At 39.1% G+C, this 26,958-nt stretch overlaps 1 protein-coding gene across 1 annotated transcript in view; it reads left to right on the top strand.

The window, feature by feature from the left end:
- Positions 1–26,958, top strand: part of LOC149225021 (zinc finger FYVE domain protein) — a 366,932-nt gene that overhangs the window by 305,119 nt on the left and 34,855 nt on the right. Inside the window, exons 28-32 of the mRNA XM_089388331.1 lie at positions 7,907–7,995; positions 8,248–8,330; positions 8,533–8,648; positions 8,834–8,919; positions 9,036–9,135. Coding sequence (XP_089244457.1) covers positions 7,907–7,995; positions 8,248–8,330; positions 8,533–8,648; positions 8,834–8,919; positions 9,036–9,135 — 474 coding nt within the window. The remainder of the gene's footprint in view (positions 1–7,906; positions 7,996–8,247; positions 8,331–8,532; positions 8,649–8,833; positions 8,920–9,035; positions 9,136–26,958) is intronic.

Below are 26,958 nucleotides of genomic sequence, written 5' to 3'. Positions count from 1 at the left end.
CAATCATCGACACATCTATATCTACAAAATGTATCATGTTATAAATGGGCTTCGTGAACTGCAAAACATACTTCATATTTTCCCAAAACTAATCGCAAAGAACGGTGTCCTCCACCTCTTGAAAATCTTCCATGTCAAATGCGATTGCAACCCTGTCCTTTAATACTTGTCGTGATTCACTTGATACCATTTATAACATGATAACACGATCCACCCCCTTTCCCTCCTCCAAGCCTTGTAACATATTTTCACAAGGGTCTTTGGTCTATTTTGGTTTTCTTTCCATTATCATCTTCACTCCCATTAACCTACTTTTTCCTCTTTGTACTCCTCTTTTCCATGGTATCATAATCCACCACTACCCATTTCTTCATCATCTTCACCACTTTTTCTTCTTCTGTTTCCCAACACCGTCATTATAGCTAAAAATGGAACCATATATATATATATATATATATATATATATATATATATATATATATATATATATATATATATATATATATGGGGAAAATAAAGTGGTTAACAGTATTATAAAGATTAAAAGGGTTACTTTTAAAAACCCTAAGTTCATCCCCAAAAATAAAATGGAAACTATCAATGAAAGATTTTTAGAAACCTCACTTAACTCTACTTCATTGCTATTTGAATTAAAGGAACTCTTGTAGGAAAAGATGTTATTGTTTCTATTTCACCCGTTGAAGACAAAAATTATGTAAACTCGAAACTCACAAAACAATTAGTGATTTTTGAGTCAAAAGTGATTGAAAATTAGACTTTTGGGACAAAAAGAAATATGACACAACTGACTTACAATTAAACATTAGGAATTATACAATTATATCATAATTCTATGTTTGATCCCTATGCAGTTATCAATGTGACATTATTCTAGGTTCACCCTAGATGGCATCACTAGGGTCTTTCATTTTAAATATGAAGAAAAAAATTTAACATTTTCTTACAAGAAGAAAAAAATAATGCTACAAGATATTACATTGAAACCAGATTCAATAACACCAGAAGACATAAAAGATATCTCAAAAATAATTCTTCCGGAAAATCAAAAGTCAATGCAAAATATGCAAAAGGAAGTTGGCAAGATTATCACAAACAAAAACAAAGAAGCTTCTCGCCTTAAGGTCCATAGTGAAAAATTACTTGCATAGATCAAGAAGTCCAAGGCTAAGAAGCAAAAACTAAAGCAAGAAAATGAAAGTTCTGAAAAGAAACTCAACGAGAGTCTATCAGAGAAAGAAGAAGAAATTTTGCACTTAAAAAACCTTAATCAAAAGTTATTAGAACAAATCAGAGATTTAAAAAATGAGAAGCTTGAGTGTCAAAATGAAGTTGAATCAGAAGCTGAAGAACTTTCACATTTAAGAAATCATAACCAAAATATGCTTACTAAAATTAAGAAACTTAAAGATGATAAGAAATCATTGAAGAACAAATTCGAAGAATTTATTTAAAAATAAGCATCAAAATCTTCAAACGTAACAGTCCAAGTTGAAGAAAAGGGAACAAACACAGATCCCATTAATCTTAATTTAGACAAATCCAAAACTAGTTGAAGTAAAAACATATTTAGATGTTGTAGTTCAGACAATGAGAATATTTAGCCATGCGAATTTAGTATGTGAAGGAAATTTGATACTTAAAGTAAATCAAGAAATTGCCACAAACAAGATAGGGGGAAATCAAATCACAAGAACTCCTTATCGAAACCCAAATCATAAAAGCAGACATCTCAACCAGTATACAAATCCATATCGCTCAGACCATAAACAAGTGACTTACATTCCAAAGAATATCGATGTCACCATAATTCATTCTTGCGATAACAATGCATCTCAAGTTTCCAGTAACCGCAAGATTCCATAGAAGACTCATTTAAGATGGTCAGATCCCTTCTCAGTTTGACAAATTTGTTTATCACTCAAAGGATCCTATCATCTTGTATCAACTAAGATAACAACTCCAAAAATTTGGAAGGATGTGAACAGATTACAGGACAAAGAAACAGATGACACATTTTCTCATCACTAAGCTTTGAGGACAAAGTTTTTCTGAAGGGGAAGGCAATGTTATGAATATAAATAACTAATAGTTAATAAGTTAATAATGTTTTGAAACCAAGTTGAGTGTAGATAGGACTTGATTCCTCCGTCTTGATAATTACTTGCAAATGTTTTCCTTCTTCTTGTTACTTATTATGTTTTCCTTCATCAAACAATATTTAGTCTTCCAAGAAACTATAAAGATCACAAAGAAGCAAGAGACACAAAAATTTAGGCTCCAAGCCAAGGCAAAAACCCCACATGGAAAAAAACCAGTGAAACATGAATCTCTGATTACTCGCAATTAATCGCTAGTCAAACTTTGTTCTTCCCTCAAACGATTGATTCAACTCGGGGCGAGTCAAACTCACGTTGACCAAGTTTGACTTGTGATCAATGCGAGTTTGACCCCAGCGTCAGCCTCTTCTGCCCTCTACGTCAGCTTTCCCGGCAATTCCGGCTTCTTCCCTCTGCGTCAGCTTTCCCGGTAATTCTGGCGTCTGCCCTCTAAGTCAGCGTTCTCTGCTGTTCGGCAGTTCCAGCTGTTCCAGCTTCTTCCCTCTGCATCAACTTTCCCGATTGTTCCGGCAATTCCTGGTTGTTCTGGCAGTTCTTGGCAGTTCTGGCTTCCCAGAAGTTCTGGCTTCTACCCTCTGCGTCAGCTTTCCTGGATGCTACGCTGATCCTCCTGGCAGTTCCGACTTCTGCCCTCTGCGTCAAGTTTCCCAGATGCTGTGCTGATCCTCCCAGCACTATCTCTGCCTCTTTGCTTCTGTATTCACTGCCTCTAAGCTGCAAATCTTGATCACTCTCTTAACTTTCTCGGCAAAGCCAGCCCTAGAAAGTCGAAATCTTGATCTCCTGGTGTATTCTCCAAGTGACCCTCAAGCCTCCTCTTATACTTTTCTTGATGACAAATCAACGGCTGAGATTAAGTCCCTAATCAACGGCTAAAATTAGATCTGGCTTGATCCATGACTTTTGGACCATTCTAACACAATTTTATATTAATTCACACTAATATTTTAATTTCCCTAAGTTTAGACTTAGGGACTCCATTAAAAATATTAATTATTTTAATATCTTCCAAACTGTTTAGAATTTGTCCAAACCCTTTCTGGGTATTGGAGATATCATGTGCCTTAGCCTCTCCACTAAATTTCGTGGCTAGAGCACATTCGATGCTACCCCAAATCAACATATCTTTAAGTTGCAAGACTTCTTCATTTCTATCAGCCGTGATTTCTTCAATTTCATTTTGCATATTTTGTAATACTTTTTTTCCTTCTTGAAAAATTACTTTTGAAATATCTTGGATATCTTCTAGTGTTACTGAATTTGGCTTCACGGTGACATCCTGTAGTGTAATTTTTTTCTTTTTGTAAGAAAATGTCAAAAACTTCTTTTTTGTATTCGGGATGAAGGAACCAAGGGTTTCCATGGAGGGTGAACCTAAAATAATGTCACCTTGATCGCTCCATAGGGTTTGAACTGAGAATTGTGATACGAATGTATAATCTCCAATGTTTAATTCTAAATTGGTTATGTCATATATTTTGTTGTTAAAACAGTGAAATTTTTCAATTATATTTGACTCGGGAATCACTAATTGATTTGTGATTTTAGGTTTTATATAATTTTTATTTTCGGTTGACGAGATAGCTATAGTAACATCTTTTCCCGCAATAGATATTTTATTTCTAAATAGCACTAAGACATAGTTATATTTAGTTTCTGGAAATCTTCCTTCATTTCTGAATTACACTGCTTTTGCGTTTATCGAAATGAGATTAGTTTTTTTTTTTTTTAGGCCCTTTTTTTTCTTTTCTAAACCTTCCTGTGTATATATAAAAAAAAATATTTTCCTTTTTGTAATATATCTCCTTACCACTAAAAAAAGCCTTTGATTTAATAAGTAATCTAACCCAGGGTTTTTGTGGGCTATAATAATATAGCACAATTTCAATATGACAACCTTTTCCTTAATACGACTTTAAAATAATAAAATATAATTTATCTCCCTTTTAAATAACCTTATATCCTTATATGTTATATATAAAATCCTTTTCACTTTTTCGAATAACTTTTTAACTCCAATGACCTTAAAAGAATAAAATATAATTTATCTCCCTTTTAAATAACTTAATATCCCTATATATATAAAAAAATCCTTTTCATTTTTCACAATAACTTTGTAACTCCCATGAAAATCATGTCTAAATAGCCTTAACTAAATTCGAATAAATACCCTTCACTTTTTTTCCCTTATTATTATATTATGATTGATTGAAATATGGTATTTTGGTTTGTTGATCAATTGTGGCTGATTAATATTGAAGGGTGTACGGACACAATGGTTCAGCAAGACCCGCCATGATTTAATTTCGTTGTGAATACAATTGACAATATGATAGCGCGATCTGTTGTTGGAATAGGCAAATGGAACAACGATAGGTTGTAGTTTTATAATAGTTGTTGCAGGATGAATTGGATGACTATACAAAGTGTGGTGGTTCAACGATTTGGTGGCTACTTGTGGGGCTATGAATGGAGGAAATGACAGCAGAAAAATATGAATGGTGGCTCTGTTAACAGTTGGTAGCGTGGGTTGGCATGGTCGGTTGCCGAACTTGGTCGCGTGTTGTTGGCGTAGCAACAAATGTCAAATATTGACCGTGGCAGCCGCAGTGGGAGTCGTGGCTATGTCTCGGTTTTTTTATTCGTTTGTATCTTTTTTAATATGGTTGTTTATATTTTTTTTTTATATAATGGCTTTTTAATTGTTTTTTACTTTTTTTCTATAATTTTTTTGAATTTTCTTTTTTTAACAATTTTTTTATAAGAAATTCATCCTATATATGCTTCCTTCCTTTCTTTCTTTAATATATATATATATATATATATATACATACATACATACATATATATATATATATATATATAGATATATATATATATATATATGTATATATATATATATATATATATGTATATATTTCTTATTTTGTATTTATTTTTTATTATTATTTTTTTATTTTAATGGCCAAAGGCCTGATGGCAAAATGGAGAATCCCTAAATTCTAATAGTAAAATGTTTCAATGAAAACGATGTTGACGAATTTCAATGGCCAAGTACTTGGGTTAGACTGCCTCTATGCAGCCGTTGAGCGGCCCGAGGATCAAATAGCTCTGATACCAAATGAGGGAAACAAAGTTCGTTCTTCATGTTAAATACTCCAGAAGACTTGGAATATGAAGATATCCTTTGAGGATATAAATATTATATATTAAATGTATGAATATGAATGATGATCCAAATGAGAGTGAGAGGCCTGCTTATATACTAGGCAGGTGCCTCTTCATGGAGAGTCATGTTTCATTTAGACATGCTTCTTCAACCTAATTACTAATTAACTAATCATTATTACAATTATCCTTATTACTTATATTTATATTATTTATATATTTTTTATTCATGACAATTTTCTATTTGACTCTATAAGTATAAAGAACATGCTTTGACCAATGAATATAATAAATACATCAATGATACATTTCCATTACATTATGAAAACTGACACTATTTACATTTTCAACAAATAATGATTATTCTATTCAAGAGGCATGTCTCAAAAGGCATGGCCATTCACGAAGGGGTGCCCACCTAGATATATATACAGGACCCTCATTTGTATCCATATCATCTCATATCACTTGTATTCAAACATTCTTATATAAATATATTATTTGTCCCATGATGGGCATTCTTATATTCCGGATATTCTGAATATTCTGTTGTGTATATGAACTTTGTTCGTTATATTGGTATCAAAGCGTAAATGAACTTTGTTCATTATAATATCCTTAATGGAAAGGTGGATTGATCTTCAGCAGCATAGGCAGCTGTAACCCCAAAGGACCTGATGAGATTTCATCTTGACACCTCTGTGGAATCAACACAAGGAATGCATGGCGTTTTATTATCATGGATATTTGTGTATAAAATGTGAGTATAAAGACACCACTATATTTATGGTTTAAGGAAATTTGAAAAAAGTTCTTTCTCAAAAACTGAACAGTGAAAACATTTCTCATGTGAGTGACATGAATTTGCTGCTCCTTTCTGTGGTACACCGTACAACTAAAAGAAGGACAATTTTGGTTTGTCTGTTTTACAAATTTGAGTGTTGTAATCCGTTAGTCTGGAAATGATTATGATTGATGCACATAATGCCACGCATTGTATATCCATTGGGCTCTGGTCTATACCCCAGGAGGCATCAATGTTGAAGAATCTAGGGCAAGTCGGATTAATGTGATTATTCTTAGTGTGATAACTATTTGTGAGGTGTTTTAACTTTTAACTTTTCTTCTTAGCATAGTCTTCACTTGTTTTTATTAGAGTGTATCTTCATTAGTTCATCAAATAGCTACCAAAACAAAGAGACAAGAACACACGATGTTGGCTTTCTGCCAGGGCCAAAACCTCTCCATCTTGGTGAGGAAAACCCGCACAAAATTCTTCTTATAGAGATTCCAATTGACGAATACCAAAAACATGACCCTTGACCTGTGAAGCCACTCCCAGACCAAGACACCAATCCTCTTTTTTGTCACTGCTGAGATCATCACCATTGCTGCACCATTGAGGTCATCATTTACTGCATCACTGTTGCATCATTGCTTTTCCTTTACCTATATCATTGTTGTACTCTTCACTGATATCATCATCATGCTTTCATCGATGCACTGAGATTTCCATCATGACCTTGTCTTCATCAAGATCATTATGCCGAGGTCATGTGTAGTATGTTGAGAGAGCATTATTGTAGGATCACAATTATGTTGAGACAGTGATCAGTGTATCATCTTCACCTTCTTCATAACAAACATGCCAAGACAGTGATTAGCACTGAGGTCTTCATCATCACATCTATAACGAGATTGTGACAGTGTTCTTTCCTTGCATCCTAGACTGTCACCACCAAGGAGAAGACTGTAATCTGCTTACTGAACTTGTACACGAAATTGCAGGGGTATCCAAGATGTGTCCTCCTGTAATGCGAAGTTGAGATTCCTGTACCCATCCAAGAGGATCTGAGGTCCTATACTTACCCAAAGTTTCAGAGATCCGAGACACTATTCTGCTGCCTTGACCCGAGATTCCTGTACCTCCTGCACCCATCCGAAGTTCAGAGAAGAATCCGAAATCTGTGCCCTCCTGTAATGCGGATTGCAGACCTGTACCCAACCGAATTATCTCAGAGAAATGCAAGTTTCTGTTCTGCTCTTTTGCGGTGACCCTAGCTGGGTATATATAGTGGTTATGTCTCCATATTAAGCCGACTTGACCAAGTGAACCATTGTGTCTCCTTTTGCAAGCCGACATGACTTCTATTTAATTCATTTGCTAGCCAACGTGAAGAGGATTGTGCTTGTCATTACTGGAGGGCTGTTAGACACCATTTTATAGACTTGTATACATTACATATATGCTCAAGAAGAGCTTTTTACACGTCTTTGACTCTGACTTTCCTAGACCTATGGAATGAGCAAGAAACTCATTCTTATAATTTACAAAAATAATATTTCTTTTTCTTGACAAGTACAAAGATTAAAATTACATTTGTAAATACCAAACCTAGTTGCACTTTCTTCAACAATCAAACCCTCTGGATGCATGTGTTGGTCAAGTTTTATGAATCCATGTCTTTGCGGGCTGCATAAATGCAGATGGAGCTTATTGCTCCCCAAGCCTGGAAAAGCATTTCTCCCAATAAATAAAAATTTCACATTCTGTATTGGTAGGGAAAGAAATGACTACTGCAGTTGGTTTTATCTTGCAGATGGATGTAGTGCGATCTTTCAATGATGCGGATGGCCCTCCATGGAAGCATTCTCTTTTTGGAAATCCCAATGATCCTGAAACTTTCAGGTTTGTGCTTTTTGACTTACAAAATTGGTTTTTTTTTGTGTCCAAGTATGGAACAATGTATTGTGCAAGAAAGGAGCTCCCATACATATCAACTAAACATAGATTTCTGTGATGACAACTCTAGTAGATCAAATAATTTGATAAAGCTGCACATTCTTGCTCCAAATGCTGTTTCTGTATGTGTTGTTTTGTAAGTATTTTTTGTCTGTTGTGTTTGAGTAGGCTTTTTTAATTCATGTTTATTTTTTGCAGAAGAAGATCTGAAGTTGCTGAGACTCTTGTCGAGAAAAACTTTGATCTAACTTTTAAAATAATCTATGAATTCAATCTTCCTGGTATGAGTAGATATCATTCCGACACATTCTTTTACAATCTTCCTGCAGAAAATGTTAACAATAATGATGCTTGTGTAAAAAACTCTCTTCTAATAGTATGGCCACTATTAAAGTATATCCAAATTTTCCACAAATTTGGATTAACTTTTGCATCAATTTCTATAATTCTTTAAATTCTTAGGCTAAATTCATTTTCATGCAGCTGTGCACATATATGCTGGCGTGGCAGCTTCACTTGCAGAAAGGAAGAGAGGAAATCAATTGACAGATTTTCTACGAAACATCAAGGGCACTATTGATGATGATGGCTGGGACCAGGTAAAGTGGTGTGGCTTGTATTAAAATGTGTGTATTTATTTTTAATAGCCTTGCTTTCTGTGGTGTTTTAAACTTTTAAGATCATTACCTTTAGGAGTGATCATTGCCCAAGGAACAAGGATTGTGCTGTTTGATTGTGTATTGAGATCTGTGTTACTAAATAAAAACATGCTTGTCATTTTTAGGTGCTCGGGGCAGCTATTAATGTATTTGCTAATAAACATAGAGAACGGCCAGACAAGCTTATAGATATGCTAAAGAGTAGCCACAGGTATTGGCTTGACTGTTTTAAACGCATAACCATTATTATTCATACAGTATAGGTTTATTACCCTCGCATGAGTTCCTTTCCAACCTCTTACAATTACTCCATTATTCTGAATGCAGGAAGGTTTTGGCATGTGTGGTGTGTGGTCGTTTAAAAAGTGCTTTCCAGGTTGCTTCTCGCAGTGGCAATGTTGCAGATGTTCAGTATGTTGCTCATCAGGTAATATTTAGTTTGAAGATTCCATCATGTAGAATACTATGTCCTACACCTTTTAACTTGATTCTTTTATGATTTTAATGTAAGTTATATGCTTACCTTATGATTTTAATTTCATGCAATTTAGATTCTACCTTCAGGCAAGTCTAACTACTGCAAGTGCGTAAGAAGTCCTGGAATAAACTTGATGAAGAGTGTTTCCTAAAGTCCTTACCTCCAGATGATAGATAGCTTGTTGCAATTGTCAATATATTGTTGAATTGTCTTTGTAGTAAGTTGTTGATGCTGTGACCAGCATCAACTTCTTCAGTGAATTTCAAGGTCCAAATTCAAAATTCACTGAATTTCAAAATAAAATGAACAAAATCACGAGAGATTCAGTGAACTTGAAGTGGAATCTTAGTTGAAGTCAACCTCGAATATTGAAGTTAGTTTTGGAGGATTAAAAAATAATTAGAACAGAAGGAACCATGCAGCCGATAAACTTCCCCCTCCCTTTGTGTATGGTACTGTTATTTCCATTCAATGTCACACTCCAAAACCAATCCTTCAAGCAAGTTGTCAAGCCAGGAGGTAACTCCTCAAAACAAATTGTGATTTTGCATTAAGACTGATTATAGATATATACATGGAGGGAGAGACTCTTGGGTTTCATCTCCCTGTGTCTCTTCATATTTCAATTTTCCTTATTTTCTATTTACACTATTTTACATGGATTACCTAATCCCAAAGATTAGGTGTCAACATTCCCCCCCTTAATCTGAAGCGATGTTGGTGAGTCCAAGCATCATTCTGAATCTTTCAAACTTTTCTCTTACAAACGCTTTGGTGAAGATGTCTACAATCTGCTCATTTGTGGAACAATGGCATAGGTGAATTGTCTTGGCCTCAACATGATGTCGAATCAAATGGTATTTTGTATTGACATGCTTTTTTTTATCATGGAACTTTGGGTTATTGGCCAACTTTATTGTAGAAGTGTTGTCAATCATGAGAGGAGTTGAATGCACTTGTTTCTCCTGCAAATCTTCCAGAATTTTCCTGAGCCACACAATTTTCTTTGTTGCTTCAGCTGCTGCCACATATTCTGCATCAATTGTGGAATCTATTGGAACTGATTGTTTGCATGACCTCTAGGAGACAACTCCTGATCCAAGACTCATAGCATAACTTGAAGTACATACCTCAGTTTCTTTATCTCCATCGAAGTTTGAATCAGAGTATCCAATCAAGCTAAAGTCGCCTACCTGTGTACAATTATGTCCAAAGTCTTGATTTCCCTTCAAGTACTTTAGAACTCTTGTCGCAACAAACCAATGTCCCTCACAAGGCTTTTGCATAAACCTGAAGAGGATTCCAGCAACAAATGAAATGTCTGGTCTGGTAGTAGTCAGGTGTTGATTTGGGGTAGCATCGGATGTGCTCTAGCCATGAAAATTGGTGGAGAGGCTAAAGCACATGAGATCTCCAAGACCCAAAAATGGTTTGGGGAAATTCCACCCAGTTAGAGAGATATTAAAAAAAATTAATATTTTTAATGGGTTCCTAAGTCTAAACCAATGTTGTGAAAATCTCGATCAGGATTAAATCGGCGCGGGGAACAAATCGGAAAAAATCGGAAAAATAGAGGAAAAATCGGAAAAAATCGGGAAAAAATCGTTTGGTACAAAAATATTCATTTTTTTTCATTTTTTTTAATATCTAAACCATCTACAACATAAAATAAATATATTGACACATAAATATGATAAAAAAAACTAATATATAAGATGTTTAATATCATTTCTAGCGCTAAAATCACACATAACATTGAATCATGTCCTGAATAGTAAGTCTTGACTCCTGAGTCCCAACCCAGCCCCAAAATATCAACAAAAAATATGATAATGTATCTCATCATGTCATAATGTCATATACAATAAAATGAAAGTCTAATCCTATTGATTTCCTCTGCCCCTCTTGCGAGAAAATGTCACATCTTTCCCTTTCCCTCTAGATGCTGCTGGTGCCTGTGCTGGTGGAGATGGCAGTGGAGTGACGGAGTCTGATGTGCTCTAGAAGCTGAAGAACTAGAAGTAGGAGCTACAGGAGGTAGACCACGTCCTCTACTAGTGGCAGGGGTAGCCCGGGCTGGTGGTGTCACCTGAAAACATTACAATCTCCCAATCCTGAAATCCTGAAAAACTGATAAGTCTGCTGGATTTTAAATGAAATCTAAAATTCTACTTTCTCCATATGAAATCCAATGAGGCTGGAACCACTCTCAAACACCCTGAGTCATTTCATAGTAATGTTAAAAATTTAAGTAAAAGGATGAAAATGAAGATTAAGGAGAATGTCACTTTTACTTTAAGAATTTAACATTATCATGAATAGCATATCCATACTAGGGCCTAGACTTGATCATTAAGCTGCCCTACTCAAATATTATTTGTTTCTTTCAAAAAAAATTGCATGAAAAAACCCAAAAAAACGTTATAAAACTATGTTGTCGCGACCCTCGGCGATTTTTTAAGTTTTTATCGTGATTTTTTCGTTTTTATCGCGATTTTTTCATAAAATCGCGATTTTTTCAGTAAAAATCGGCAAAAAAAATACCAGCGATTTTTTCGTATAAAAATCGCGATTTGATCGGCACAAGGAAAAAATTGCGATTTTTCAATCGCGATTTTTTCATTAAATCGCAATTTTCACAACACTGGTCTAAACCTAGGAAAATAAAAATATTAATGGGTATTAATATAAAATTGGGTGAGAAGGTTCTAAATGACATGGATCAAGCCAAATCTAATCTTAGCCGTTGATTGGAGATTTAATCTCGGTCGTTGAAGACTCAACAGAAAAAGTATGAGAGGAGGCTTGAGGGTCAGTTGGAGACACACCAAGATTGGTAAGTCAGTTCAATTTTCTGGAGCGGGGTTTGTTGAGAGAAATCAAACCAGTGATCAGAGATACAGCGAGGGGCAGTGAGTGCATATCAGAGAGGCAGAGATAGTGTCGAAGGATCAACCCTGAGTCAAAGGAGGCTACAAAGAGCCAGCAGGAACCATGCAGAGGGCCAGAGGGATTGCGCAGAGGCTACCAGGGCCTGCGTGAGTGATGCAGAGGGCTAGAGAGCCTACGCAGAGCATCAGAAGGCTAACACAAAGGCCAGGAGGGCTGATGCAGAGCCTCAGAGAGGCATTGGAGAGTTTTTCGTGGAGCAGACTTGCAAAATATTTGCTTCCGAAGAGAGGTATTACTACCAGATTGATTTCTCTATCGGGCAAGCCTGTTTGACACCCAGTTGTGCTCAAGAAAGCTGCTTAATGATAAAACCCTTAGAATTGATGCACCAGTTTTCCCAAGTTGGGTTTTTCCGGGAACAATTGTCCAAAAATAACGGTGTCCCTTGTGTGTTTGTCTATTATTTCAATTGATGATTTGTATATGGTTGAGACTGTACTTGTGTTTATTTTCAGTGTTTATATGGTTAAATAACTTGTTAAGTAATTAAACAAGTAGGTGAAATAAACCAGTTAGTGTAGGAAGAATTTCTAACGGGTTAGTGTTAGAAATTTCAACATGATATCAGAGCATTGCAGATCATAGGAGAGCTGAAGGTATTAGCTAAAATCAAAAATTTGCAGCAGAAACAACGGTCTCGAGAGACAAAAGTTGTTCCTAAGCAGAAAGCAACAGAGGAGTGACACAGAGGGCCTGCGTCATCAGTTTGAACTAGAGAGAGGGCCAGCGTAGAAGCAATGAGAAGCAAAAGAGGCTCACGAAGAGATACGTCATCCTGCTCAGCCAAGTAGGAGTGATGCAGTTGGCCAGAGGAGTGATTCAGTCTTGCCGGGATTGCACAGAGCTAAGAGGCTCAGTTTCTTCAGCTCTTGGGGCCTAGGGAGCTGTGGGCAAATTGTGGATTGTGAAGCTGGTGGGGTGTTGTTGTTGTCAAAGAAGAACAATACCTAACGAGACAGAACCAAGGTAGAGGGAGTCGCTACCTAGGCAGATTTCTAGCCAAGAAATCCAGATCAGTGTTGCAGAATCAAAGGGGATCGAAAAGGAGCAATTTGACTGTTGGCAAAAGGATTTCCAGGAGGGAAATCGAGACTCAGAGGGAGTCTAGGAAAGGATTTCCAAAAGGGAAATTGAGACTCAGAGGGAGTCTAGAAGAAAACTTCTAGGCAGGAAGTAGAGACTCAGAGGGAGTCGAAGAGAAGAGCAGAGATGGCAATGAACGAACTGAGGGGTCAGGACAGGTTGGATGGGGTGTCCAACGTTGTCATCTAGAAGGCCAGGATCCTATTTGTTCTAGGTAGACATCGTATCAAGGCATTCGCCTTGAGAACCGTGGCTATCCCAGTCGACCCAACTGATAACGAAAGGTATGAGGATGCAATGGCCAAGCCAAAGTGCATAATCTTTGATGGGGTCAAGGATCATGTAGTTCAGCATATTGCCGAGAAGAATACAGTAAAGGAGATGTGGGATACCTTGACGACATTGTATCAAGGCACTTCCGTGGAGAGGAGGATGCCACTAGAGAATCAGATGTGATCATTTCAGATGCAGAAGAGGGAGTAGATAGATCTATTCCTCAGCAGGTTGCAGGAGATTCGAGACCAACTTGCTTCCATAGGGGCCACACCCAATCGGGAGTTCATGGTGAGGACTGCCCTAAACACTGTCTCCGAGGAGTGGGAGACATTCGTCCAAAGCATTTTGGGCAGAGCGAATCTTCCAAGTTGAGAAGAGATGTGGGTAGCTCTTCGCCAAGAAGAGATCAGACGACTAACCAAGACAGGAAGTAGCATCAAAGGTGGACGAATCAAGAAAGAGGAGGAAGAGGATGCAACTCTAGCATCTGCGGGACAGCAAGGGAAGAGGAAGAAGAAGGACATCTCCAAGATATTCCATTGTGGGGAGTTGGGTCATTATGCAACCCAGTGTCCCAAGAAGAAGAATAAGGGAGAGGCTTCTAACTCCAAGGCAGCGCCGGCTAAGGCGGAGAAGGAAGTAGACACTGATGAAAACTGCACCATGAGTGCTCATGCACCTCTAGAGAAGAGGTGGGGTGACATCGAGTTGTAGTTAGGAAGACTACAGAAGATGTGGGGCAGGATCCTTGAGATACCCAAACTCTTGGATCATATCCGGCTATGGGAGCCCCGAGAGACAGTACCAAGATGATGGATGTCAGTAGAAGCAAGATGCAGATGGAGTGGCAGAACAGTGCTAGAGTGCAGGGATTTGTAGCAACGCAGTGAGGGTTGCAACAGTGCGAGAGGCACAGAGGAGGTTGCAACAGTGTAGAAAGGCACAGGAGTGTTTGCAACAATGTGAAAGGCACAAAGTTGTTGCAGTAGCACAGAGGGAGCACAAGATAGCAGCTGAGGGAGCTTCAACATCAAGAGGGCTTCTAGCCTGACAAGGATGTCAGTAGTTTGGTAGATTAGTTACTTCTCAGTAATTGAGTTGCAGTGCAGCATTAGTAGTGGTAGTGCTATGGGCAACACAATGCAGAATGATGAGAGAGAGTTTCAATGTAGATGCAGTGTTGGGAGGAAGGACCAACAGCAGCACGGATGCAGAGGGCGCTGCAGTACAGATGTAGCAGTGGCAGTGGCAGAGCCATGGGCAGAAGTATAGGAGGTAACAATGCAGAGGATGTTGGGCAGCAGGCCAAGCATCAACACAAGTACCGGTGCTTGATGATCTGGGTGACATTCAATTGTGGAGCATTACTAGAGTCTAGAGCACATTCCTCGCTAAGAGGGAGTGTTGATTTGGGGTAGCATCGAATGTGCTCTAACCATGAAAATTGGTGGAGAGGCTAAAACACATGAGATCTCCAAGACCCAAAAATAGTTTAGGGAAATTCCACTCGGTTAGAGAGATATTAAAATAATTAATATTTTTAATGGGTTCCTAAGTCTAAACTTAGGAAAATAAAATATTAATGGGTATTAATATAAAACTGGGTGAGAAGGTTCTGAATGACATGGATCAAGCCAAATCTAATCTTAGTCATTGATTAGAGATTTAATCTCTGTCGTTGAAGACTCAACAGAAAAAGTATAAGAGGAAGCTTGAGGGTGAGTTGGAGACACACCAAGATTAATCAGTTAGTTCGGTTTTCTGGAGCGAGGTTTGCTGAGAGAAATCAAACTAGTGATCAGAGTTGTAGCGAGGAGTAGTGAGTGCATAGCAAAGAGGCAGAGAGTGTCGAAGGATCAGTGTTGAGTCAGAGGAGGCTACGTAGAGCCAACAGGAACCATGCAGAGGGCTAGAAGGATTGCGCAAAGGCTACCAGGGCCTGCATGAGTGACACAGAGGGCTAGAGAGCCTGCGCAGAGCATCAGAAGGCTGATGCAGAGGATTCCAGGCTGACGCAGAGCCTCAGAAGGTGTTGGAAAGTTTTTCGTGGAGCATACTTGTCGAATATCTGCTTCCGAAAAGAGGTATTATTGCCAGATTGATTTCTCTATCGAGTGAGCCAGTTTGGCACCCAGTTGTACTCAAGAAAGCTACATAATAATAAAACCCTCAAATCTGCTGCACTAGTTTTCCCAAGTTGGGTTTTTTCGGGAACAATTGTCCAAAAATAATGGTGTCCCTTGTGTGTTTGTCTATTCTTTCAGTTGATGATCTGTAGATTGTTGAGACTGTACTTCTGTTTATTTTCAGTATTTATATGGTTAAATAACTTGTTAAGTAATTAAAGAAGTAGGTGAAATAAACCAGATAGTGCAGGAAGAATTTCTAACGTGTTAGACTTATAAATTTCAACATCAGGTAGTTGAGACTTCCTACAAGTTGTCTATACTTTGTTGCATCCTCAAATTCTTGTCCTTAAGTGGATGTGAGCTTTAAGTTCTGTTCCATTGGAGTAGTCAAAGGATTGCACTCAGCCATGCCAAACCTGTTCAACAGATCTCCAATCTACTTTTTCTGAGAGAGAAATATAAACTTCGGATGTTGAGTTACTTCAATACCAAGATAGTAGTGAACATACCCAAATTTGTCATTTCAAAACCTTTTCTCAATTCCTTCTTTATGGATGCAATATAGCTCTCATTGTTCCCTGTTATCAAAAGATCATCTACATACACCACAAGATATACAATTGTTTTGCCAACTTTCTTGACAAACAAAGTTGCATCATCAAGATCATAATGTTTGAAGTTGAGTTTGAGAAGATGCTCAGTTAACTTCTCATACCAGGCTCATGAAGCTTGCTTGAGGCCATACAAGTATTTTACAAGCTTGCATATTTTATGTTCCTAACGCTTCACAACAAATTCGTCTAGTTGGGACATAAAAACATTCTCTTTCAGATCAAGAAAGCAATTTTTACATCCATTTGATGGACTTTCCAACCGTTCTGAACTACCAAGGCAAAGAGTGTCCGGATGGTAGCCCATTTTGTTGTGGGGGCAAAAGTCTCCTCATAGTCGACCCCTTCTTTCTATGCAAAACCTTTTGCCACAAACCTAGCTTTGTGCTTGTCAAGTGAGCCATCAACTTTATACTTATTCTTGTAGACCCACGTGTAGCCTATTGGTTTGGTTCCCAATGGAGGATCAACCAATTCTCAAATACCATTCTTTATCAAGGCATCATACTCTTTTTGCATCGCTTCTTTCCATTCATCATGATAAACAACTTCATTGAAGGAAGTTGGTTCAAAATCTGTAGACAAATTCTGTTCACAATCATCAGCAACATCCATATCATTAGGTGAATCATAATCATTTACATAATCTCCATTATGTCTAGTAGAGCTCCTTGTTCCCGTCTTTCCAATCTCATCAGGATGAACACTTTCAAGTATCTTTGTCAACCATTTTGGAGGACCTTTTTGAGATGGCCTAGACTACTTAGTTAACTGAGTTGGGGTTGAATCAAGATTCTCCCAGTTCTGTTAATCACATCACTCAAAGTGTCATCTGGATCAGTGGTTGGAGCTTCATGCGGGGAAGAAAGTGCTTCAGAAGAAGTTTCCACAAATTGATCCAGTGTAGGAATCCCCCCTTCAAGATGTGGAATCTCATTATCAAATTCTTGAAAAGACTTTGCATTCCCAAATCTATCCAAGTGATCAAGTTGTCACTCAACAACATTGTCAGCCTTGGAAGATACACTTACGACTCCTTGCACCAAATTTGTTTCTTTTTTCCTTAGGTATCAAAGCACAATAGGTGGAACCAAAGACCCTGAGATGCTTTACCGAAGGAATGTTGCCATACCACATTTCATAAGGAGTCTTATTTCTAATAGCATTAGATGGACACCTATTCTTTATATACACAGCACATAGAACTGCATCAACCCAAAACATCAATTTTACATTCTTGAAAAACATCATGAAACATACCACATTTAAGATTGTCTTGTTCATTCTTTTAGCTACTTCGTTCTGTTGGGGATTATAAGACACAGTTGTTTGATGTTTGATCCCATGCTGGCAAAGATAGTTTTCAAATTCATTTGAAGTGTATTATTTTCCATTATCAGTGCGCATAGAGCCAATAAGAGATTGTGCATCATTTTCAATCCATGCATGAAAGTTCTTGAATGTTTGAAAAACATCAGATTTGTTCTTCAATAAATTGTTGATTTGGGATAGCATCGGATGTGCCCTAGGCCTCAAATTTTGTAGGGAGGCTTGGGAACATGTATTCCAAAGAATCCAGAAAGCGTTTTGGGAAATTCCACCCAGAAACAATTTTATTAAAATAATTAATATTTTTAATGGGACCCTAAGTTAAACTTAGGAAATTAAAAATATTTATGGGTATTAATCTAATTGTGGGTGTAACTTCTAGAAGAAGACAAGGATCAAGCTAAAATGATCTTAGCCATTGATTAGCTTTTAATCTGGGTTGTTGAATGTTAACGAGAAGATTATTTAAGGGAGCTTGAAGGTCATTTGGAAAACACACCGAGAGATCAAGAGATTGAATTTCTGAAGTGAGAAGTTCTAATCGAGGAGATTTCTTGCAGAGAGGGGCAGTGAGTATCTGGAAGAAGGAAGTTTTCCTGGGCTGGAGAGTACGAAGCATAGAGAGGCAGAGGCTGGCCCACGCAGAGTTGACGCAGTGGCAGTGCAGGCCTTAAAGGGAGATTGAGTTCTTGCTAAGAAAATCGAGTTTCAGTAGCTAGGAACCGGGGTGTGAGACCAGGAGGCAGAGATTCAGATTTTCCAGCCAGCAGAGGGTCCAGAGAAGGAGCAGTGTGATACCCAGCAGGGGTGATGTAGTTCCGCGCAGAGGGTACGCAGAGGCTCCAATTCAGCGTGATCAGTCTCAGATTTTCCCAATGACAGGGTGAGATCATTTCACCATTCATTTTGTCGAGTTTCTCTTTGTATTAGATTGCTAGCTGAGCATCCAAGAATTGTACTCAGATTTTCTCCTGCATAATAATAAAACCTCAGATCTGCTACATCGGTTTTCCCACATTAAGTTTTTCCGGGAACAATTGTCCAAAAATAACAATGTCTATTGTGTTGTATTTTCTTTCTTACTCAGTGTCTTGTTTCCGCATTATATTTAATTAAGTGAAGGTTGCAGTGTATGTATTACGATATTTGTCGTAGGAAACTACAAGTAATTTGTTTAAAGGAATTTAACAAATAGGAGTAATATCATCGATGTTGCAGTAGGGATCCTTATTGAGGAATTTTCACATGGTATCAGAGTTGCAGGTGAAGCAAGAAGAGCAAAGCCGGTGGATCCAGCGTTGAGCAGAAGAGGGGAGTTTGAAAAAGTTGTAGGAGGCAGCGGTTCGAAACCCTAGAGGGTTTGTGCAGTCCAAGTCGAGAGGGCAGATTTTTGAGGCAGCCTCTCTCCGAGTGAGTCGAAGGAGAGAAGGACTTCTAGTTCAATTTTTTGTCGGGGCGGAGGGAGCAGTGCTAAATCCTCAGCGTGAGGAGAGCTGGTGGGACGCAGATTTTTTTGTAGGTGGTTTGCTAGGCAGAAGATTGTCAGAAGAAAGAGAAGAAGCACGACAAAGGAATTTCTTCCTCAGAGAATTCCTAGCCAAGGAATTCGAGTTCTCTAGAGCTAAGCAGCAGCAAGGGGCAGCAGTTTTACTAGCTCCAGCAGGGAGTGCATAAGCTAGCCCAGCAGCAGCACAAAGGAGAGAGGAGGTCATTCGACTTTTTATTTTTGGCAGAAATGGCTACTAGTGGCTTGAGGGATTAGGCCAGGTTGGACGAAGCATCCAACTATGTCATCTGGAAGGCAAGAATGTTATTCCTTCTAGATGAGCATGCCCTCAAGACATACGTCTACAGTGTGGTGGCTATCCCTGCAGATGCAAATCCATTGTAGAAGTACAAGGCAAAGATAGCAAAGGCCAAGAGGATGATCTTGGATGGAGTCAAGGATCACATGGTGTGTCACGTTGCTAGCAGAGGGACTGCTAAGGAGATGTGGGATACCTTGACCACATTATATCAGGTATCTTCCGAGTAGCGGAAGATGTACTTAGAGTAGAGGTTGAAATTTGCTTAGATGCAGAAGGGAGAGTGTGTGGATCCATTCCTCAAGAAGCTAAATGAAACCCGTGATGAGTTGTCTACTGCGGGGCATACACCTCAGGATTTAGAGTTGGTTAGACTGGCCCTCAATTCTGTCTCAGATGAGTGGCAAGTCTTTGTCCAGAGTATCCTGGGCAGAGCAGCGTTACCTAATTGGGATGAGATGTGGGCAACTCTAAAACAAGAGGAGCTGAGGAGAGACTTAGTCAAGGTCAAACTTGACGGAAGCAGCAGCAGTGGGTCGAAGCCCAAGGAGGAGAAGGATAATGCAGCCTTTGCATCGAAGCGACAACAGGAGCAGCAGAGGCGTAAGAAAGATGTCTCGAAGATCAAGTGTTTCAAGTGTGGTGAGATGGGTCACTATGCTACTCAGTGTCCTCTCAAGAAGAAGGACAAGGATGAGAAACATGATCCGAAGGTTGCACTCGCGAAGATGGAAGAGGAGTTCGACATGACAACCAAGATACCTCTAGGAGGGAGGTGGTTTGATTTGGAGTTGTAGTTCGAAAGAGCTACATATGGGCAGGATCCTTGATGAGTCCACCTCTCGGATCAATACCTTGCTACAGGAGCCCAGATCAAGAGTAGCAGGATGGACTAGTGTCGGATGATGCTAAGGAGTGTCAAAGAGACAGTTGTAGTGGCTAGGAGTGCCAGAGTCTGAGCAACGCAGAGCATAGTTGACAGTAGTGTAGATGGCACAGAGCAGAAATCAACAACAGGGCAGTATATTCAGAGGGTCAGTGCAGAGACTAGCAGCAGTCAGACTCCAGCATTCACGTGGTATCATACTGAACACATATAGTTTAGTAATTTTTGGATGTTTTTTTGTTGTTGATGGAGTAGCAGCAACAGTTTGTTGTGCAGTAGCAATTAGTAGTGGTAGTGCTATCAGCAACACAGATGCAACACTTGAGAGGGAGTTGTAGTACGGATGCAGTGTTGACAGTGGCAGTATCAACAACAATATAGTTACAGCAGCAACGTAGTAGTTGGTGGACAGCATGTCAAACATCAGCAGCGCAAAGGATAATGCTTCAAAGTCAGAGCAGTATGCAGCAAAGTATATTGCTAGAGCACACTCCTTGCTAAGAGAGAGTGTTGATTTGGGGTAGCATCAGATGTGTTGTAGGCCTCAAATTTTGCAGGGAGGCTTGGGCACATATATTCCAAAGAACCCACATGTATTAATCTAATTATGAGTGTAAGTTCTAGAAGATTATTTAAGGGAGCTTGAGGGTCATTTGGAAAACACACTGAGAGATCAAATTTCTGAAGTGAAGTTCTCGGGAGGAAGTTTTGATCGAGGTGATTTCTTGCAGAGAAGGGCGGTGAGTATCCGGAAGAGGAAGCTTTCCTGGGCCAGAGAGTACGAGGCAGAGAGAGGGCAGAACGACGTCTAGAGAGAGGTAGACATTGGCCCACGCAATGCTGACGCAGTGGCAATGTGGACCTTAGAGGGAGATTGAATTCTTGATGAGGAAATCAAGTTTCAGTAGCCAAGAGCCGGGGTGTGAGACCGGGAGGCAGAGATTCAGATTTTCCAGCCAGCAAAGGATCCAGAGAAGGAGCAACATGATACCCAGTAGGGGTGACGTAGGAACTGCGTAGGGATGACGCAGTTCTGCGCAGAGGCTCTAGTTCAGCGTGATCAGTTTCAAGTTTTCCCAGTGACAAGGTGAGATCATTTCACCATTCATTTTGTCTAGTTTCTCTCTGTATCGGATTGCTAGCTGAGCATCCAAGAATTGTACTCAGATTTTCTCCTGCATAACAATAAAACCCTCAAATCTGCTGCACTGGTTTTCCCGGGGACAGTTGTCCAAAAATAATGGTGTCTATTGTGTTGTGTATTCTTTCTTGCTCAGTCTCTTGTTTCCGCATTATATTTAATTAAGTGAAGGTTGCAGTGTATGTATTACGATATTTTCCGTAGGAAACTGCAAGTAATTTGTTTAAATAATTTAACAAATAGGAGTAATATCATCAGTTGCTGCAGTAGGGATTCTTGTTGAGGAATTTTCACATAAATAAACCCAACACATTCTGGAATATAAAGTACCGGCAATTAGGCTTTCAGTCCGTAAGGAACATAGGTAGAGCTATCAACCAACTAAGAGTCCCAACACTGGAGCAATACTGGCTGCAAATCCATATAGACTTCCAATCCATTCAAGCAAGGAAAGATATGCTTCTCGTCCCGAAACCCCTTCTATCCCTAACTCCCTCACATCCCGATGCTCTGGAATGGGTGTTATCATATATTTATTTCCATTTGCAGAAGGAACAAGCATTGGGTCACATAAGTTTGAATGAATAAGTTCAAGTTTTCTATGTGCTCTAGAATGTGAATCATGAAAATACTGTTTTCTGTGCTTTCCTAAGATACAAGCATCACATTGCTTAAGTTTCCTAGGAATTGTAGGCAAACCAGTAACACCACTTTTCTTCAACATACGAATGTTGTCATAATTCAAGTGTCCAAATCTAGTATGCCATAAAAGACTTGATGGAAATGTACCTTCATCATAATGAGAACTGTATGAGAAGTTTTGTGCACGAGTAGAGGTTCTTTGCAGCTTCAGAAGTCTTTCTTCTTCTATCCCTGTCATGACAAGTGAGCAATCTGGTGCTTTTCTGACCTCAACCTTGCCATCAAAAATACGAATGTAGTGTCCTTGCTAGTGGATGTGGACCAAAGACAACAAGTTTCTCCTCAGCTCCAGGAAATATAGAACATCATGTAGAAGAAAGTCTGAAAGACCAAGCATTTTGAGCACGATGGTGCCATGCCTTGATGGCCTGAGTTTTGACTTGTTTGCAAAGTATACTGCTCCATCAACATTGTCAGTAAATTCTTCAAAAAAATCTCTTCTAAAAGTCATTTGGCAAGTTGCTCCTGAATCAAGCAACCTATCATTTTTCCAAGAAGCAAGTGAAGCATTAAAAAATTCTTCAGTTACTCTAATGTTGCAATGTGCCACAACATAGTGAGCGGATTTGGGTGCTTTACCTTTCCCTTTGTCATTGCTTTTACCTTTGCCTTCATTTCTTTCCTGCTCATTTCTGTCCCAAGGCAACTTACATGTGGATGCATCATGACCATCTCTATTGCAACGTATGCAATGAAGTTAAAACTTTTCTCCTTGGAACTGTTTGCCCCCCCACCTCTAAAATTTCTTTTCCTCTTCCTCGCCAGCCACCTCTTCCTCTAGAAGAATCTTGTGCATGATTCTTCTCTTTATGTGCAAGACACACAACTTCTTCAAAAGAATGAGGAGTTGTCTTCTAGCCAAAAGCCTTCTCTCTCTCAGCAAACTTCTTCTCAAGGGAGTCAAAGGTAATCTCCTTGAGGTTTCCACTTGCTTGCAATTATTAGAATATATCTCTATATCTCTATTTAGTAATGCTCAGTCTTTTAGATGTTTCTATTCTTATTCTTTTAGCAGTTTCTTAGATGAAACTGTTTGTTCGATATTCTACATAGAAACCTGATGTTTCTATTCTTGTAAATATCTTTGTATTATCATTGAGCTGTTCGCTCCATGGGAATTAATTCATTCAACATTCTTTTATGGTATCAGAGCAAGGTTAAGAGATTTTTTCTTGAACAGTATTTCTCTTTGCATCGAAATCTCTTGAGTCCTTTCTAAGGTCGAGCCCTCTGTAAGCCAGGCAGCCTTCACTGAGTCTTAGCCTCGGCTTTGCTCGCTGTGATAAAAGCTTACAGTCGTCCATCTCGATACAGAAATGGATTCTTCTCTTGCATGATCATTTTATTAAAGAAATAACTTTGTGGCGGTGACTATCTTCGTGGGAGCGGGATTTTTTTTTACTGGCCAGTTTTGCTGGGAATCGTGGATCCGGCTATCTTCTTCTTCACCTGGCAGCTACTCGACCACATCGAGGAATTTCTCAGCATTCATGATCCAGGTGTTTTCTCTCAAAACTCACTTGTGTTTTTTGAAAGACAGAATCGTGGTTTGAAAATTATATCTGCGGGCAAATTCGTGATTTTAGTTTCAAGACTGTCAAACCCGTGGATACGCATTTTTTTATAAAACTCGTGGATATTCTTTCTGAAGCCCGAGGATTTATATTTGAAGCCTGTGGATACTCATTTGAAATCTGTGAAGATATATATTGGAGTGGATATATATTTCTGAAACCCCGTGGTTATTTATATTTCCGAAACCCGTGATTATAATTTTTGCAGTCAAAATCCGTGGTGATTATATAATTCCGCAACCCGTGATTATATTTCCGGCCCATTTTCGAAACCTGTGATTATAATTTTTTGCAGTCGTTCTGAAACCTGTGATTATATTTCCGGCCCGTATTTGATAACCCGTAGCAGCTGAATTTTGAAAAAATCGTGGTCCATATATATTCCGTTGAATCCAGTGATAACCCGTATGTGATAACCCGTATGTGGCAGTTGAAACCTGTGATAACCCGTATGTGATAACCCGTGGTCCATATATATTTTCCGGCCCGTATGTTGATAACCCGTGGCAGTTAAACCGTGGTCCATATATATATATTCCGGTGAATCCTGTGGCAACCCGCTGAGTCGTTTTTCAGTTGAGACGTAACGTGAAGGTGTGATAGCTCACGTGGGCCAACGTGGTTCGATACTATTTAATTTTTCAGCGTTACCAATCCGTGGTGTTTGCCGGATTGTTTTATCAGCAGTTCTGGTTGCCGGAATTTTTATCAGCGGATTTTTAAATTCTCAGAAATATATATTGTGTGCTAGCAGTATTATCATTGATTTAGACTGGAGAGATATCTTTGCTGGGTAAAAATTTTTAGCAGGACAAAGTCTGTCTTTGCTGGGTCAAATTGTTTTTAGCAGGACAAAGTCTGTTCTTTATTTTACACCAGGATAAACAGTCAGCTACATTGTTCTTGTGTGTCATACTTCTGTAGTTTCTTTGTGAAAATGGCCACACTTACCAATCTGATGTTAGAAGGAAATCAACGGTTTAATGGCAGCAACTATAACATTTGGAAACAAAGACTGCTGACCATTTTTGAGTACAGGCGTCTTGATCAACTCATTTTGGGCAAAGAGCTTCGTCCAGGTACAGCCGGGACCGATCAAGATAAATTTGATGATCGAAATCGAGAGGCTGTTATGCTTCTCAAGCTCTCTGTCGCTGATGATCAGTTACCACAGATCCCTTCTGGCAAGACAGCTGCTAAAATCTGGCAACAGTTGAAAGAATTGCATGAGACATCTGATAAAAGCAGAGCTTTTTTTCTCAAAAATCAGTTGTTCTCCATCATGATGGATGAACATATGTCTTTACAGGAACATCTCAACAAAATTAAAGACATTCGAGATCAGCTCGACGCCATTGGTCGGACCATGGAGGAAGAAGATATGGTAGTCATTACCCTGAAGAGTCTACCAAAATCTTATGAACACTTCATTGAAACACTCAACATTACAACCACAAATGTTGATCTGAAGTTTTCAGATTTATGTACCAAACTTCTGCAGCAAGATAGGTGGAAACAGCAGTTTGGTAGTGGTACTTCATCAGTGCCCTTGGAAAATGCATTTGCTGCAAAATATCAGTCCTCTCAGTCTTTTCAGCAGAGAGGATCATCTCAGTCTTTTGATCCTAACAGGAAGAAAAGTGTACAGTGTAATTACTGTCACAAGTTCGGTCACATGAAGAAAGACTGCAGGCAGAGGATTGCTTCTGAACAAAAGAAACAGGGAGGGTCACATCAGACAGCGAATGTTGCAGAACATTCCGAGCAAACAGATTCTGCCTTTTACGCCTTTATGGCTAAAAGGTCTTCAGAACATGTTCCTTCCTCTGCATGGTACATTGATTCTGGTGCATCACGCCACTTCTCTCACAGGCGTGACTGGTTTATTGACTTTTCACCTTTCAATGATTCAGTTGTATTTGGTGGAGGTGAAAAGTACACTGTTGCTGGCAGGGGTACAGTTCAAATCCAGTCTGGTGGACGCACGCTCATATTTCTAAATGTATACTATGTTCCTGGTATGGAGATTAATCTGCTCTCTGTCAGTCAGATTATGAGGAATTCTCCTCAGCTTGATGTTGTGTTCAGTGCACACAAGTGTTCCATCATTGACAGGGAGACCAGTCTGACAGTTGCTACTGGCCTCGAGGACCATGGTCTATACAGGCTACTTGACACCGGTGACTTTCCAGAAGTGGCACTAGCAGCTCGTGTCTCTCCCATCAGTACTCTATGGCATCAGCGATATGGGCATCTCAATATGCAGTATCTCTCTCAGCTCTCTCGGGAGGGACTTGTGTCAGGATTACCTGATATTCAGACTCAGCAGTTGGGGGTATGCAGCGCCTGTCAAGCGGGAAAGCAACATCGGTCGTCATTCAAAAATGGAGAATCTTGGCGCGCATCCCAGGTACTTCAGTTACTTCATGCTGATATTTGTGGTCCTATGAATACAACTTCTATAACTGCTTGCAAATACTTTTTACTTATTGTAGATGACTTCAGTCGAAAGATGTGGGTGTATTTTTTAAAAAATAAATCTGATGCTCTTAGTACCTTTCAGAAGTTTAAAACTTTAGTTGAAAATGAATCTGGTTGTAATATCATGACCCTTAGGACCGACAATGGGGGGGAATTTTGTTCCTCAGCTTTTGCCAACTTCTGTGATATTCATGGCATCAAACGTCAATTCACCACACCTTACACTCCCCAGCAGAACAGTGTTGTCGAGCGTCGCAATCGCACGGTTGTTGAAATGGCTCGTTCCATGTTACAACACCGGAGTGTTCCAAACAAATTCTGGGCTGAAGCAGTATTTACTGCTGTTTACCTTCTTAACCGATCCCCTACTCAGGCTGTTAAAGGGAAGACTCCTGAAGAAGTGTGGTCTGGTCGTAAGCCTAAGATCAGTCATCTCAAAGTTTTTGGCTCAGTTGCATATGTTTGGATTCCATCTGCTAAGCGATCTAAGTTGGATTCCAAAAGTCAGAAACTCATGATGACAGGTTACAGTGATCATCACAAGGCTTATAGGCTGATAGATATAGCCACTGGTCGACTTAGCTTCAGTCGAGATGTAGTATTTGATGAAGACAGAGGATTCTTTCAGTCTTCTTCTTCTGAGCAGCGCTCTGAGGATCCGCCTCACAGTGTTCTTCTTCCAGTCAGTCCATCTGATGGGAGGGATGATGTAGCATCAAGATTTGATACTACTCTATCTGAGCTTCCTCCAGAAGCTAATCCCCCTCTTGCTGTCCCTATTGCTCTTGAGCCTGCTTCTCTTC

This window comes from Pinus tabuliformis, chromosome Q, assembly GCF_031772625.1.
Source record: "Pinus tabuliformis cultivar Carrire ecotype Pingquan chromosome Q, CPIR1, whole genome shotgun sequence".
Taxonomy (NCBI): domain Eukaryota; kingdom Viridiplantae; phylum Streptophyta; class Pinopsida; order Pinales; family Pinaceae; genus Pinus; species Pinus tabuliformis.
This window is presented reverse-complemented; position numbering and strand designations above follow the sequence as displayed.